We start from the raw sequence: 18553 nt of genomic DNA, 5'->3' as shown, positions 1-18553 counted from the left end.
ATGATCTTTGCGAAAATGTTCAGAGAAATGTGTGAGACTCACTCAATGAAGTAGACTTCACCCTTCTCTGTATAAGCCATTTCCCAGTTGTCAGGCAATGGGTCTGAGTCCTCATTCTCCTCAGGTTTAGCTGGTTTCGCATCATCCATCTGCTCCTTCACCTCCTCAGGCTGACTGTACACTGGTGCAGGATAAGGCTGGGAGGGTGTCTCCCCTGAGGCACCTACACTCTTGTCTTCAGGTTCACTGGATTCTACAAAAAAACAAGGGTACATGGTTAGTCACTCCAGCCACTGTACCTTCTGAGTGAGTATGGACTATGCTCACCAGGGAATGAGCTCTCTGAAAGCTAACAGAAAAAGCATACTTGCAACCTCCTCTGAAAATTATCAGTAGGCCTATCTGAGTTCCTCTTTCACTTATCATTCTAGTCTATTCTACAACTAATTAAACCTGATGACTAAATTGGAGGACCATATCATTATATAGGTGTGGTAGACAGAGCAATGAATCCCTAAGGATGCCTGTGCCCTACGCCCTGGAACATGTGATTGTTACCTTATGTGGCAAAAGAAGATTTGCAGGATCAATTAAATGAAGGGCCTTGAGATTGGGAGATCATCTTCAATTATTCAGGTGGGCTTGCTGTAATGACAAGGGTCTTTACAAGTACAAGAAGAAAGCAGAAGAGGACTATAAGAGGGAGATATGACTATTGAACAGAAGCATTGGCCAAAGAAATGCATTGCTGCTGATTTTGAAGACAGAAGGGGATCCAACACTAGCTAAGAAGTGCGATTGACCTTTAGAAGCTGGCAAGCAAAATCATGGATTTTCTTTTAGAGTCTCTAGAAAATAAGTCTTTTAGAAATCTTGATTTAGCCCAGTGAGACCCATTTCAGACTTCTAACCCACAGAGCAGTATGATAAAAAAAAATACGCACTGCTTTAGGCCACTGTTGTTGTTCAGTCACTAAGTCAGGTCGATTCTTTGCGACCCCATGGACTGTCCTCCCTGTCCTCCACCGTCTCCCAGAGTTTGCTCAAAATCATGTCCACTGAGTTGGTGATGCTATCTAACCATCTCATCCTCTGCTGCTCCCTTCTCCTTTTGCCTTCAATCTTAAGCAACTAGATGTGTGGTAAATTCTTATGGCTGCGATAGAAACCTAATCCAACAGAGCAAAAACTAAAAGAAATGTACACTTTTAAGAGAAACAATAAAATGATTGGAGGACCCAAGGATATCAGACGTTGAGACCCAAGGATATCAACTTGCAAACGATATGAGATCCAGAATGACGAACAGGAACACACGGGGAAAAAATTAAAATTCAATAAAAATAGACTAAAATTTACCTAAGATGAAGAGACATAGGAGTCTGCCAATCAAAATGGTTTACTGAATCTGAGGCCAAATTAATGAAGCATACATTTCACCTAAACACATCTACGTGAGATTTCCAAATTCCAGTGTTAAAAAGCAACTTTACCAGCTTCCATACTGAAGAAACTTAACCCAAAAAAGAGGAATAGAAGATCATCAGACCGTTCACTTGTAATACTCGGAGCTCAAAGATAGTAAGATAATATCTGTAGTAACTTGAGGAAAAGAAAAGTATAGCAGCCCAAGAACTTTACCAAAATATTATTCATCTATGTAAAAGAAAGTCATTCTTAAACATGCAGAAGTTCTGAATGCATATCACCCATGTATCCAACCCAACTATTTCTCAGATGCTACCAGAAGACAGCATCTGATATATCATGATGATTAAATCAGAGTATAGGTCTCCAAGTAGGGAGAGATAAGGAGATTTTTTTTTTAATTTAGAAAAAATAAACCCTGCATAATATAGTTAGAAGAAGGATGATCATATTTCAGGAAACTTACAGTATTTTTTAAAGACAGATTCTTAAAAAAAAGAAAATATTATATTGAAAATTCATTACTAGCATGTGTTTTAAATCTTACCTTTGGAAAGCTCAGGTTCAGAGAAATTTCCTGCAAGGTAAGAAGGCAGTTGGAAGAGAAGTCCAAAGAGCAAATATTTAGATTTCAGATATTCCTTGGTTCATTCAGGGATTCAGCACCACTATATTTAGGTTTCAGACAGGGCTGTGGTAGTGTACAAAGAGGGAAACCACAGAAACGATCAAGGGAGCCAAAAGCAGAGATGGTCTGTGGAATACTTTAGTTTGGAACTTTGGGAGGAATGTTTCCTGCAGAGTGGCTCCAAATTTCCATCAGGGTGTCAGAAATAAGTGGATGAATACATTTGGGAAGTACTACTCCGAAGACTTCCCTTAGACATGGGTATCACGCAGAAGTCCGAGTATGCTCTGGTGGAGACATGGAAAGTAGCTGAGAATAGAGAACCAATCCACCTGCAGTGAGCATCATATGACTTCTTCACAGCAGAAGGTGTAGTGGGGATGGCTTAACCCAGAAACTGGAAGGAGACACTACTGACATACAATCCCAGTGTGATGATAAGGCAGCCCTCTTGGAAACAGGAAATTCCACAACTGTATGGGAACCTAATTTATAACTATTAACATTAAAAAATATACAAATACATATATGGTCTGCCTCAGTAACCTGTTTGAGAAATATCCTCTACAAATAAAGGTGGTAGTATATAAAGATACTTAAATAATAAGGCTTACTCTACCAGTATATTTGTCTGTAGTAGCAAAGACCTGGAAATGATTTGGATGCCTATCAATGAGAAGATCATTAAATAAATTGTGGTTATCTTTACCATGGAAAACTATGTAGTGTAAAGACCTACAACCTGGAAAAGATGCCAATCATTATTGTTTAAAGAATAATCTAAGTTGAAGAATAATGCATGTACACTATTAATTCCATTTTTTAAAATAAGCAAACACCAAGTTAGAGACATGTATAATTTTGCTTATAATCATAAGACTGTAAAAACAAGATGGAAAGATGTATAATAGATTGTCAGCTTTGAGTAACCCAAAGCAGTAAAATTGGATGGAAGTGGGAGATTTTTTTTAACATACCTCTGCATTAGTTGGCTACTATTTTTATAACTTTAAAATTAATAAAAGCAATATAAGATGAGTAAACTAAAGTAGAATGTACTTATCATCTTAATCAACAGCTTGGATTAATTTTTTCCCTGTGTGTCTCAATCTCAGAGAGCAATATGAAGAATCTTTAGGAATTAGGAAGGATAAGAACATTTTACAAGTTTTTGTTGTTTCTTCTTTGTAAAAGAGGATTTTATGAAAACAATATATTCCTTAGTGATGTAGTCTTCCACCTGATTCTCCATACAGATTTGACCTTTGTAAATTGTTCAGGAAAGAAACAGCAAGAGAAGGGACTCTTCTCTTTAGGTTCTTTGTTATACCTTATTACAACATGCAATTATCAATATAAGAAGCATACTGTTCTCAGGTACTTCCAAATGTCATGATGCATTTGCAAAGTGAAAATGCAAGGTCATGATCTGAACATATTCATTTATTCAATGTTCATTTAATATTTATTAAACACTCAGTTGGCGTCAGGCACCAAGGACAGAAAAGCAAACAAGAAAGACATGATCCCTGCTCTCATGGAACTTGAAATATGTCAAGATGTGTAGTCTTTAAGCAATTTTAAGTGTGATGAATGTTACCAAAGGGAAAGATGCGATCTCATGTATATGCATTTATCTAACCTTACATAATCAAGGAAAGCCCCTTTTCCAGTGTGCTAACAAATCTGAGACTAGAAAATGGAGTCAAGAGACTTCTTTCAGAGAAAGGTAAAGGAGAAAGAAACAGACAAGCAAGGAACGGATTAAGCCTTAGAAAGCATGCTCAGAATTTGGAACTGTACCTGGAGAGAAATGGGAAGGTACTGATGTGCCTTAATCAAGGGGATGACACAAGTAGATTTTCATTCTCCATAAAGATCCTCCTAGCTATTCTTGGGGTTTGAAAGTATTAAGAGTAGATATTCACAGACCAGTGGGGAGTTATTTTTTGTGATTGAGACAAGAGATGATGGTGTCAATGGCATGACTCTTCTATGAACTGAAAAATAAAATTAGAATGTAGATTTGATATGATTAAACAAATGTACAGGTAAGGACAAATAAGAAGTCACGGTAAACCCAAAGGGGGAAAGCAATTCACTGGGCTAAGCACCACGAGAGGAGCAGGAAGACTCTGTCAGGAGTGGGGAAACCAGTGGGTATAATTTTAGGCACAAGAGATAGAGGTTCATCTCAAACTCACAATGGAGATGTCAAGTCAGAGAGTTCTTAGGGAATTCACCAAATTTAAAAGACAACAGCACATGGCTAGACTGTGGGCCTCCCTTGTGGCTCAGCTGGTAAAGAATCTGCCTGCAATGCAGCAGACGTGGGTTCGATCCCTGGGTTGGGAAGATCCCCTGGAGAAGGGAAAGGCTACACACACTTCAGTATTCTGGCTTGGAGAATTCCATGGACTGTATAGTCCATGGGGTTGCAAACAGTTGGACACGACTGAGCGACCTTCATTTTCACTTTCATGGCTAAACTGTATTATAATTTAAACCACAGGAGTGAATGAAATTGCTAGAGAGACAGTTCAGCAAGTGGAAACAAGAATACCTCGAATAGCTAGCTGAGGAACTCCAACATTTAACAGTCAGTGAGAGAATGATCAGGAGAGAGCAGCCAGGGAAGTTAACAGAAAAACCAGTTGATCATGCCACACAAGCCAAGCAAAGGACAGTGAGGAGTAAACACTTATCTGTGGCCAGAACCTCTCAGCAGGCCAACAGAAAGATAAGGATGTGAAATCTAGCGGAATTAGTGATATAGAGGCCACTGGTGATATTAGCTACCAGATAGATATGGGAGCAGTTATAGTGGAGTGGTAGGTGGGAAAGCCAAGTTGGAATGGATTAAGTGAATGAACAAAAAGAAAATACAGAATATCCTGACAGATACAGACAAAGATTAGCTATGAACAACTCTTCTTTTTTTCTCATCTTGATAACTATATTTTCCAGAGAAACGTGAGACATCTCCTGAAAGGTGGGACTTCTCTGTAGCTCAAATGGTAAATAATCTGCCTGCAATGCAGGAGATCAGAGTTTGACTCCTGTGTTGGGAAGATCCTCTGAAGAAGGGAATGGAAATCCACTCCGCTATTCTTGCCTGGAGAATTCCATGGACAGAGAAGCCTGGAGGGCTACAGTTCGTGGGGTTGCAAAGAGTCACACACGACTGAGTAACTAACGTACACACAGTAAAGCACTGATACTTGGTTCAGGTCACAGTTGCACTTAATCCCAGAAGGTCTTTAGTTCCCAGGAGGTCCCCCTTTTCACTCTGAAAAATGGAGATGTCACTAATTATATTTATTAATGTACCAGAGATCACTGAGCCAAGTTCTCCCAGTTTAATTCATTTATTCACTCATTCCTTTATTCTTATCTAATCAATCAATTGTTACATTAGCAAACACGAATATCTACAGTGTGCAGGATATTTAACAAGAGTTTAATGAGGGAGAGTAAAAAGCTATTTTTATCAGGTTATTAAGAATTGGTTTGAGAGGGAAGTAATAAGCAGCACTTGTTTTCTTTATCTGAACAAAATAAGAGAAAAAAATGAATAAAGCAAATGGAGAATCACAACAGTTCCAACATTTACTGCTCATAACGGCTAATCTAGGGATGCAGTTTATGGTGAGAGTCAAGGGCTTCTGGTGAAATGTAGAATCAAGCCAGTATGCCCAAGAGAGTACTGAACTAGGGTAGGTTTCCCACGCAGACATAGAACCTGTTTCTGGAAGAGCCATGCAGAATATTCAGAGGGATTAAAAAAAAAGCAGAGGAATTGGGCGAAGCAGGCCCAGAATTATCCTTCAAAGATAAACCACTCAGAGAAGCCACTCTACCTCTTTCGGGCAGAATAAGTCAAGGAACTGGGAGAGCAAGTAGTACCCTCTTTGATATGCAAGACAACATGAGGGGTGGAAAGGACATGTTTCCTCACAGTGGATAATGATACAGGTACTATCACAGTGATTTAGGGAGGGATACGCAATGGCACAAAAGAGCCGCACACAATATTAGGGAGGTGATAGGACACATGGAAACAAGAGCACCTGTGGCAGCTGTCGGAGAATCTCCATTATTTAACAGTCAGCAAAGAAAGAAACTGATATCATATTTCCTACCTTGTGTACCAGGAAAATTGCATTAATTCATTAATTAAGCATTTGTTGAGACCTTGCTAACTGCTAAGAACTAGGCCAGGCAGTGGGCCGTTAAGGAGACTGTGGTCCAAATTGTCTGTATTAGTTTGCTAGTCCTATGATAACACCATAGAACAAAACTTATGACTTAATACAAATTTATTTTTACAGAAAACTTAGAACAAGTGTTCACCAGCAGGGCTATGCTCCCTCTGAAGGTGCTACAGGAGGGTCTGTTCCAGGCTTCTCTGCTGGCTTCTGATTATCTCCTGGTTTGTAGCAACATTAACTCCAGTCTTCATATGGTATGCTACCTGGATGCTTGTCTAATTTCCCTTTTTGAAGGACACTAGTCATCCTCAGTCAGGGGCCCACCCTACTGATCTACTATTTTATTAGGAGAACTAATAACTACTACTACTTAGTTAAGATAGCCGCATCCTATTTCCAAATAGGAAATAAGTTCATTTTCTGTGATTTTGGTGGTTTGGACTTCAACATATGAATGTTGGAGCGGGGCGGGGGGTGGGTGTGGGGGACACAATCCAATTCATTAAACAGTATTTACGCAGGTTTACCTCACAATCCACTGAACCAATATTTATCATGTCTAGGACTATAAATTATTGTTTCATGCTACATTACAATTATTTCCCTGCTTAATAAGGAGAGTAGAATTTAACTTCATTATATTTTAGATAATATGTTTTTCTTTTGTATGTGGCTTAATATTTAATAAAATCAGATATGTTGAGTATTATATAAGTAACTGAGAAAGTACCCATTAAGATCAGAATGGACTTTTAAAAAATAGACTTTATATTTTAGATCAATTTTAAGTTCACAGCAAAATTAAGAGAAAGGAACAGAAATCTCTAATACTCTCTGACCATACAAATGCATTATCTCCCCCATTATTAATCCTCCACAGCATAGTACATTTTACAGCTGACGAAACTACAATGACACATCGCTATCACTCAAAGTCTATAGTTTACAATAGGGTTCACTCCTGGTGTTGTATATTTTATGCTGCTGCTAAGTCGCATCAGTCGTGTCTGACTCTGTGCGACCCCATAGATGGCAGCCCCCCAGGCTTCCCCGTCCCTGGGATTCTCCAGGCAAGAACACTGGAGTGGGTTGCCATTTCCTTTTCCAATGCATGAAAGTGAAAAGTGAAAGTGAATTCGCTCAGTAGTATCCAACTCTTAGTGACCCCACGGACTGCAGCCTACCAGGCTCCTCCATCCATGGGATTTTCCAGGCCAGAATACTGGAGTGGGGTGCCATTGCCTTCTCCATGTATATTTTATGAGTCTTAACAACTGTATAATGACACATAGCCACCACTGAAATATACAGGGTGATTTGACTGCTCTAAAAATCCTCTGTGCTCTGCTTTCATCCGTCTCGCCCCTCTAACTCTTGGAAACCATTGATACTTTCACTGTCTCCATAGTTTAGCCTTTTCCAGAATGTTATATAGTGTACAGGACTTCCCTGGTGGCTCAGACGGTAAAGCATCTGACTACAATGTGGGAGACCCGGGTTTGATCCCTGGGTCGGGAAGATCCTCTGGAGAAGGAAATGGCAACCCACTCCAGTACTCTTGCCTGGAAAATCCCATGGACAGAGGAGCATGGTGGGCTACAGTCCACGGGGTTGCAGAGTCGGACACGACTGAGCGACTTTACTCACTCACTCACTCACTCATAGTGTATAGAGTTGTTTCAGATTGGCTTCTTTCACTTAGTAAAACACATTTAAGTCTGCTTGATGTCTTTTAATAGTTTTATAGTTCATTTATTTTCAGCACTAAATAATATTTCATTGTCGGGATATATCACCATAATAAACTTTTAGTAATTAGGGATGGGAAAGAACAGATTTTACCAAGGCGTATGTGCAGCCATTCTTGCTAACATTCTTACCCTCTCATGAAGTTTAGCTTAAAATTATATGTGTACAAATGTGCCTTAACACAGATCTCATATGTGTCAAATCTATGACTTGAGAAACCTTAGACTATTTACATTCTGACTAAGGAGAAAGAGGCAAATAACCCCATGCATGTTTTTCTTTCATAGTGGTTTGAAAGTATTTCTTGATTAGGAAGTGGTCATATAGAAATGGCCTTTTAAACCTCCATCACACTTTTCTTAGCATGGTTTTATTGTTAAATCCAAACATGAATTTTTTGGATATGTAAATGAATTTCCCCCAAGACGCTTGCTGCTCATGTGAACAGACTTCATCAAACACTGGCAGTTTTGAGCATTTCATTTTGAGTTTCTAGGTCCATTAGATGCCTTGCAAACCAGAGGAGGGGTTTATTTTTGCCCTGACAATATAAACAAAAACCATTTCATTAAAGAATGAATATTTATTTTTAGAGAATGACAATAATTAAAAAAAATTTCCCTTTGACTAGGACTGTTGTATTTCCTAGAAATTCTGTCGAAACTTTGAGATAAGGATAGGTGTTAATAATATACAGTCTTAAAAACAATGACCTATAAAAAACAAGATTTGTGCATAATTTTATTTCTGTGAAGAATTAAATATAATTTCTTTGGATTCAGCAAATAATTTCCTTCTTCCCATAAAATATTCAGCAGAGCTCAAAGATCTGTACACAGTATAGGGACTAAAAAACTTTTAATGGGAAGAGAGTTAAATGAATGCATTTTTGCACTCAGTACAGTTCACATAAATTCTATAGTTCTGGTCCAGTCGAAGGTTTTGATATTACATATGTATAGTAGTCATTCCATTTACTTACATGTTTATTGCTCTAGCAGTATCTAACACATTGCCTTTAGGATGCAAGGCTAACAATAAACCAGAATACCATGGCTTTGAATGTCCCTACTGAGTTTTATTAAAGGATAATCAGAAACCAAGATAAAACATTTGAAGAAGATTGCCTATTTTATACCTTATCCATATTTTCATTTGACATGGTCTGTGCATATAGTTAATGTTAAGCTTTCTGTAATTGCCTTCCTTTGAAATAAGGGAACATAATATTTCAAAGCCAGATAGGAAATTGTTGATTTTATTTCTTTTCTATTCAGTCATAAAATGTGAATTTTCAAAACTTGCTATACCCTGTGAGAGAGCTCTATGATTTATATTTTTAATGGCTCTGTGACAAATTTTAATAAGTCTAATAACTTTTTTCTTTTGTCTTTATGTTATTTTTAGGAAATAAGCATCGTTAGAGGACATTTAATGGGAAAAAATGGTTGAGGAACATATTTGTAGCTTATAAGGAAAGAGAATACGAATAATTTGAGATTATTTTTTTCTTTTTGTTTAACTGTTCTCAGATAGCAATAAACACTCCACAAGGAGTAGTAGAATATAATTGCTAAGGCTGGTGTCTTAGCAATGGGTTTTGAATCTGTTCTTGGTGTGCTGTTGGGCAAGTCATTTAACTCACTCTGTGCCTGCCTCAGTTTCCTTAAGTGGAGTAACATTACATTACATAAGGATTAGATAAGACATGTATATATATTGTGTAGAACAGTAAACTACCAGAACATAGTAGGTGCTCAGTAAATGTTATATATTTTTTATATGTGAGTTATACTACACAGAACACTAAATAAACTGTAGAGTTCAATCAGTCAAGCAACTTAAATGTTTTCTCCCCATGGAAACAAGAAGTATGATCAATTTCATATGATTTTTAAGACAGGTGTTTCAAAAAACAATGCAATTTCTTAACAAAGAAAGATACACATAAAGCTAATGTATCTTCTTTAAAAGGTGTGTGCACAAATTGAGCTTTTCTTCCTCAGTTGAAACTTGCTGTGGTATTAACTCATTTAAAGGAGGGAAAATAATCTTCAGAAATCACACATTTCTCCCAAGTTCTGTATGTTTTCCTGCAGAGTTCTACATTTGATTTTGCTGGGTGCCAGGGACTGCTACTGAGCTATGAACTTGGCTTTCGTTCCTTTGAGGGTACTGATTAAAATCATAGAGACACAGCTCTTCTCTTTTATATTAGTCCAAGGCTTTCTCCTAATATAGACTCAAGGTAAGCTTGGTTTTCAAATCTAATAGACAGCTCCAGACTCTTGTTCACTTTGGTAGCACTATGGTAGTGACCACAGAGGTGAAAGTGGTGGGGCTAGAAGATTTTCCTTACTTTCCTGCAAACTTGGCAGTCTCATCAAAAAGCATGTCTGTTAGGTTGATATAAAGACTTATTGTATTGTCGTAACGGTAGGATGGAGTGGAGGCTGTCATAACATGCTTGCTCTACTGCTAGAAGCTGAAGTTTTTGGAATTTGAAATATAGGCACTTGTAAATAAATGAATATTTTAGGGTTGACTCTTGGACAAGAGAAAAATATCATTGTAATTGATTTTTCATATGGCCATACTATAGATTATGTTCCAATGTGAAAGTGGAGGACATTCTGCTTTCAGAAAGGAAGCTGTCACGCAGTGGCCACCTGCATTCTATGCAGCCAGCTGACTGAAATAAGTCAATGTCCTAGCATACTGCTCAAACAGCGTTCCTGTCGATTTTCTTTGCTTTTCCTAACCTTCTCAAATGAGAAGAGGAATTATAATATGGGTGCCAAAATATTTGCACATTGAATGATTAGTGAATATTAACTCATCATTTAGGGGAAAAAAATGACTTTTTTGATGTAGTAAAACATGCACTGGGACCAAATCCAAAAGTACAGAGAAGAAAAACAGTGCAAAGCTCTTTCTATCCTGTTTCTACTCCCAGTGCTCCAGCAATCCCATAAGCAAAGGTGGTAATATTTTCTGCTCTTTCTGAGGTGTTTCTATGCACACTGATTACTGACTTGTAGTTGGTATTTTTCCTGATTCCTTAGTTCTCCTAAAATATCTCTAAGTTCTAAAAACAAAGCACTATAATTTCTTTTTATGTATGGTATGAGAATGAGGAAGGGTGGCCCTTAAACACTGTGGCAATTTTAAAGGTGTATTTTTTCCTGATATTTTAACTAATATTTAATATTTGAGAATATGAAAGAAAGACAAGCCTAGAATAAACTAGAATTAGGGAAAGTTAGGGTATGAGTAACTATGCTGCTGATTTTTGAGATGATATGTCAACTGAGGGAGCAGGAATGCCCAACCTGATTACTTTGTACCGGTAATATCTGTAACCAAATTGGATCTCATTTACTTAGGAGGCCAGTCAGGCAAATATGAATTAATAAGAAAGCATATTCAATATCTCAAAATTATTTTTCATTTACATCTATAATCCAAAATTAGTTACACATTCTTTGGAATACTAAAAGAACAATATGAGGAATTATGAAAATAGAAAAATGCAAGGTATATGAGTGGAAGATGACAGGAAAAATTTGGGTATATAAAAAGCTAAATTGGGAAGAATTACTAAAAAGATTAGTAGAGGGAATTACTTTTCATTGACAAGGAAGAAGAAGTGCTGCCATAATTAGGATATATTCTTCTTTTTAATTTTTAACATTTTAATAAAAGCAGACTGGACTAATGGCAATAAAATGAATCTTCCCATCTTTGAAACTATATGTGCTATATGATTTTCATAATGCAATGAATTCTGAAGATATTTATCATATAGAAACAAGCACCCCAAATCTTCAACCAACTTTGGGCTGAGAGAAGTTGACACAAGTACTGAAAATATTCAAAGACCAAAACAAGATATGAACTAAAATATAGGACTTGTATGTACAATAATTTTCAGATCTTTCAAAATTCTGACAAAAATCAGCAAATTAGTACTGCATGAAGCATCACTTTCTGAAGTTTAAGGAACATCAAAGGGGCTGAAAGAAAAGGCAGAAGATTTTATTCAACCTTGATCTTGATAATTCAGGTGTCATTCTTTGGGGCCAAATTGGAGTCAAAGTATTGTTTCATGAGAACAAGAAGTCAATTAGAAAATAAAAGATAAAGGTGCTATCCCTTTATTCCTGAGTGTTCAGCGAGACCTTATCCAGAGACCTTTCCTCTTCAGAGTCAAAGACCAGCCTTCAGTCAGAAATAACTAGAGCAACTTTTGTCTGACAATAAAGTAGCTAAGATTCCACACTGAACTGATAAACATATCCATGAGGAGAAATATGAGATAAGAGAATAGACTACAGGGTGAATATCAAACCTAGAGAGAATGGAAGACCATGACTAGAAAGAAGCTTAGACTCTAACAATGCTTGGAGAACCTGAAGACACAAACGTTTCAGCTAGTCTGTAGGCTTTCTGTGTGTGCTTTACAAACCCCAGTGTGACCTTGGTTGTTCCTGCTGTGCATTCCTCCTTCATGTATCAAATCTCTCTCTCATGTGCATCACATAAACACTCAGAGAAGCAGTAAAAAACTCTACAAAAGGTTGAGTGCAAAGATTCCAAAATTGCTTAATCAGTCTTTGGGCATGAAGAGGTTCAAATAGTACTTCCCTTTCAGTTTAATCACAAAGTCAGTCTGCCTTGATTTAAAATGACATCCCTGAAATTAATCATGATTTCATGTTTGTTTACAGTGGTATAATTATAGTTACTACTAGTTCATAGCTACAGACTCTAAAGAGATTATCTTGTTACTTTATAATCATATGTGGATACTCGGAGCATTTTACAATTAGGGCAGCTTTTATGTTAAAAAAATGATTTAAGAAAAGATTTATTAATAAATGGAATATCTAATTTTTGAAAATTAACTTTTTAAAACAGCTCCAGAAATCTGCCCTCCAGTGGGGAGATAAACCAGTACTATGTTTGGGAACAAAATAATACAATTAAACCTCCCCTGCAAAAAAAAAAAAAAGAAAAAAAGAGGGAGAGAGATAAAGATCTGAGTGGATATACACATCACAGTCTCTGTGAACCCACACAAAAATAAGCAGGGCATAGGCGTTGGGGTGGTTTCAGAGTGCACCATTATTCACAGGAAAACAGCGAGATTCACCACGGAGGACATAATTCTTTTGACAGTGACAGGACCTCATTCACAGAACCAGGACTGATGGTGTATGCACAGTCAGCGTGCCAAGCGGCACAGGACCTGGATGCGGGTCCCTAATGGTGAACTGAGATCACTGCTGAGGACACTCAGTGATCACATAAGGGACACTCTGTTTGCTCTCTGGGAGACGCAGTTCATTTGCACTAATTGCAGGCTTGGGGGCCTGGAGAAGGCAGCTCTGTGTACACATACTGTATTCCCTTTGTTGGTGAAGGTAGCTCTCACGGGCCCTGTTCCTCCTGGCATTGTAAATGTGCGTGTATTAACAGAGAGACTTAGCTGCCTTTAAAATATATGTGCATTTCTAATTCTTTGCACTAGGCTTACTAATCACTGGTGAGGGGAAGCTACAATATAATAGTGAATTACTCTCCGGAAAAGTTGAGCAGATAATTCATGAAATAAAAGAAATCCAGGAAAGCCTAACCCAATTAGGCCTAACCCAAGCCAAACCCTACTGTTTACAGGACTTGTTTTTCTTCAGAAAAGTTTCACTGAAAAAAAAAAAAGTTCTATCTACTGATCTATTAAGCACCTATCATTTTCACAGTTACAAAGATTGACTAATTCTCATCTCTAAGAATGTGTCTTTTAAAATATACTACTTTCTTTTGTTCAAACAACTTTTGAAGAAATGTAAGATCATGAATCCTCATATCTTTCAAACTTAGAAACACTGCATGTTGAAGACACTGAACAGTGGAAAACGAGCATAAAATAAATCTAATCATGTTGCTATAGTGAAGCTTTGACATTCTCAAGAGGTTTGGTTGACTGGAAAAATAAATATTTACCAAGAATTTGAAATAATTAATTATACATACTAATCACTAACACAGGCAAACAAAAAAGTAGACATAATCCTTGTCCTGGTAACATTTACAATTTATGAGGGAATCACAGATATGCACATTATGAAAAGTTACCTACAAGGACCAGGTTAACTAGTATCTCCTAAATGAATGAGAAGTGTAAGCTGGACTTCAATAATTCAGAAATGGACAGTCTCAGTTTTTTATTACAAGAGTCAACAAATGATTACCAGAGAATATAAACATTTGATTGAATTGTGAATAGAAGAATAGTATGTTTGAATGTGGGAAAGGCTTGTCAGATAGGTGAAGGTGTTTTCTGAGTATGAGATGCAGATGAGAGAAGGCAGCGGGGGGAACCAAAGATAACAGGTGTTGCAGTCAAGTGTGGGAGGATCTAGGCTGTCCAAAGAGTTTGAAGTACGAGAAACAGAAGCTCATCCAAGTTTTGAGAAGGATATGTAACCAAATGCTGGTTTGAAGCCTTTTAATTGATTGAAGAGCAACAGGGAAATTGACAGGAATGGAGCCTATGGGACAGGAGGTCAGTTAGGTGACATGTGAGTGCATGCTAGTCCCTTCAGTTGTCAGACTCTCTGCGACACCATGGACTAGGCTCCTCTGTCTATGAAATTCTCCAGGCGAGAAGACTGGAGTGAGGTGCCATTTCTTCTCCAGGGGATCTTCCTAACCCAGGGATCTAATTCATGTCTCTTATATCTCCTGAACTGGCAGGCGGGTTCTTTACCATTAGTGCCACCTGGGAAGCCCAAGTTAGGTGACTGTGTTCCCCGAATGAGGGGATAAGGCAGTGATCTAAGGAAGGCTAAGGAAGGCATAGATAAAAGCTAAAGGTCAAGTGATCTTATTATTTTTTTAATCTAATAATGCATATCCAGGAAGTGGGAGAAAAGTATCAGACTCTGAACTATCTGGGTGAGAGGCAGATTTAGAGAAAACTGATAAGATGCTTTGTGAGTTGGCTTGCTTGTTTGTTTTTAGGAGAAGAGTTTAAAGTGGAATTTTGCATTTAAGTTGCTGAAGCAATACCTGGGGAGGGAGGTGTGTGTAGTCCATGGGCAGTAGTTAGAATTATGGCCCTGGAACACAAGGGAGAAATGAAGGCTGCAGATAAATCTAAGTATTTGAAGCCACAGGGCTGAATATCACCTCTACCAAGATAAAGATGTTTGAACATAAGGTGAGGTTGATGGCAAGGGAAGGTTTTCTGAGCATATGAATTTTAAATAGCATTTTAAAGACAAACTCTCCTAGATGATTTAAGGATGTATCATCCTTGCAAGCATTAGAGCTAATGTCACTTCCATGAACTTTTTGAAGGACAAATATAATGGAATACAATGTAGATGGAGTACACTGAACTACAGGACTGTGATTTACCTCACAGAGGTCAGGAGTCACTTTGTCCTCAGCGTAGTTAACAACACAGGGAAATATGGTGGAGTGGAAAAGGACGAGTTCAGGTTTCCCTGGGTTCAGAGTTCAACTCTGCTATCATCAGCTTACTAAAGTACTTTAAGGTAAATTTCAGCATCTCACTTCTTAAGCAAATATACTGTGATTATGGGACTAGAGATAACATATATCCCATATAGCTTGTACATAGTATGCATTCACTAAAGGAAACTTGTCATTATTTATTTTATTTCTGTAATGTTTATTACTTACAAGGATAAAACTACATTTCTAAGGGTAGAACTACACTGATTTCCATTACCAAAGTGACATATCAGAAAAAGAAACATTTCTGTAATGCAATTTTGAATAAATAGAGGGAAACTAGAATAAAATAAATATTCACATATGTGAATATTCATTGATGTTAGTAAAACTTAATTGACTGATTATCTATTTAAAAGTGGTCATTGACTTTATATACATATGGTATGAGAGCAAAAGAAATATAATTCTACAAACTACATTTCAAAGGAGTAAAGATCAAGACAATGAGTAATAGGTATAAACTGAGGACTCTAAAACCTTTATGTCCACAGTGAAAACGGTTCACTTTGGTGACGTATATAAGGGGTTAAAAACTAGTAGGTTTGGTACTTAATTGCTGTTGCTGTTGTTTAGTCACTAAGTCATGTCTAAATCTTTGCCACCCCGTGAACTGTAGCCTGCCAGGCTCCTCTGGATCCCCTGGAGGAGGAAATGGTAAACCACTCCAGTATGCTTGCTGGGATAATCCCATAGATAGAGGAGCCCGGAAGGCTACAGTTCATGGGACCTGCAAAGAGTCAGACATACATATATAAAGAATATTATATATATATATGTAAAACTAGAAATATTTTATATCCAGAGAAGGAAATGAGTTGCCTTTTACATGATTTACAGAAATGAAAAAAAAAAAAAAAGAATCACTTAGTAGGTAAAAACTTATAATTCCTTCTTTAAAGATGTTCAAGTAAAATGGTCATATTGCAGAGAAGAAGCCAATTCTGACTCCATGTTGGAATTGTTTGACTTGCTTTTCATTGCTTTTGTTATTATAATCATACAGAATGATCTGTCTCAAGAGAATACTGCTCCTCTGCCTGACTGTTTAAACTAAAGTGTCTTTGTTCAACCCCATCCACCTGTGGATGGCAGGAAGGAAGAAATTAACACATCCCCTGCCTGAGGCTTGTCATTCTGGGAGATGTTTGCAATATTTCCCATAACAACTATAAATATCTATGCACCCAACATAGGAGCACCTCAATACATAAGACAAACATTAACAGACATAAAAGGAGAAATTGACAGTAACACAATAATAGTAGGAGACTTTAACACCCCACTCACACCAATGGACAGATCATCAAAACAGAAAATTAATAAGAAAACACAAGTCTTAAATGACATATTAAGAGATGGATCTCACTGATATCTTCTGGACATTCCATCCAAAAGCAGAAGAATACATCTTCATCTCAAGGGCACATGGAACATTCTCCAGGATAGACCTGGAGATTTGTGACCTGATTTGGGTCACAAATCAAACCTCAGTAAACTTAAGAAAACTGAAATTGTATCGAGCATCTTCTCTGACCACAATGCTATGAGGCTAGATATCAATTACAGGAAAAAAACTGTAAGAAACACAAACACATGGAGATTAAACAACACATTTCTCATAACCAACAGGTTACTGAAGAAATCAAAAGGGAAATCAAAGAAATAAATGACAATGAAAACACGACAACTCAAAACCTATGGGATGCAGCAAAAGCAGTTCTAAGAGGGAAGTTTACAGCAATACGATCCTACCTAAAGAAACAATAAAAACATTGAATAGACAACCTAACTTTATACCTAAAACTACTGGAAAAATAATAAGAAAAAAAACCCAAAATTAGTAAAAGGAAGAAATCATAAAGATCTGGGCAGAAAGAAAATGAAAGAAACAATAGTAAAGATTAATAAAACTAAAAGCTGGTTCTTTGAGAAGATAAACAAAATCGACAGACCTTTAGCCCGACTCATCAAGAACAAAAGAGAGATGAATCAAATCAACAAAATTAGAAACGAAAAAGGAGAGGTTACGACAGACAATGCAGAAATACAGAGGATTATAGAGACTATTATGAAAAACTATATGGCAATAAAATGGATAACCTGGAAGAAACAGACAGATTCATAGAAAAGTTTAATCTTCTAAGACTAACCCAGGAAGAAATAGAAATTATGAACAACCCAGTTACAAGCACTGAAATTGAAGCTGTGATAAAAAATCTCCCAAAAAACAAATCCCCAGGACCAGATGGCTTCACAGGAGAATTCTATCAAACTTTTAGAAGAGCTAATGCCTATCCTTCTAAAATTCTTTCAAAAGAGTATAGAGGAAGGAACACTTCCAAACTCATTCTACAAGGCCACCATCATGACACCAAAACCAGACAAAGACAACACAAAAAAAGAAAACTATAGGCCAATATCACAGATGAACATAGATGCAAAAATCTTCAACAAAATTTTAGCAAACAGAATTCAGCAACACATCAAAAAGCTCATACACCATGATTAAGTTGGGTTTATTCCAGGAATGCAAGGATTCTTCAGTATATGCAAATCAGTCAATGTGATACACCATATTAACAAACAGAAAAATAAAAACCCTATGATAATCTCAATAGATACAGAAAAAGCCTTTGACAAAATTCAGCACCCATTTATGATTAAAACTCTTCAAAAAATGGGCACAGAAGGAAACTACCTTAACATTATAAAGGCCATATATGATAAGCCTACAGCAAACATCATTCTCAATGGTGAAAAACTGAAAGCATTCCCCACTAAGATCAGGAACAAGACAATGGTGTCCATTCTCACCACTATTATTCAACGTAGTAGTGGAAGTCCTAGCTACAGCAATCAGAGAAGAAAAATAAATAAAAAAAATCCAGATTGGAAAAGAAGAAGTAAAGCACTCAATGTTTGTGGATGACATGATACTGCACATAGAAAACCCTAAAGATAGTATCAGAAAATTAATAAGAGCTAATTA

At 37.1% G+C, this 18553-nt stretch overlaps 1 protein-coding gene across 1 annotated transcript in view; it reads right to left on the bottom strand.

The window, feature by feature from the left end:
• Positions 1-18553, bottom strand: part of MAGI2 (membrane associated guanylate kinase, WW and PDZ domain containing 2) — a 1481671-nt gene that overhangs the window by 523928 nt on the left and 939190 nt on the right. The window contains exon 5 of the mRNA XM_052638336.1: positions 43-253. Within this exon, the coding sequence (XP_052494296.1) occupies positions 43-253 (211 nt within the window). The remainder of the gene's footprint in view (positions 1-42; positions 254-18553) is intronic.

The sequence above is a fragment of the Budorcas taxicolor genome, chromosome 4 (genome assembly GCF_023091745.1).
Source record: "Budorcas taxicolor isolate Tak-1 chromosome 4, Takin1.1, whole genome shotgun sequence".
NCBI classification, from domain to species: domain Eukaryota; kingdom Metazoa; phylum Chordata; class Mammalia; order Artiodactyla; family Bovidae; genus Budorcas; species Budorcas taxicolor.
The sequence above is the reverse complement of the archived record's forward strand: the minus strand, read 5'-3'. Positions and strand labels throughout refer to the sequence as shown.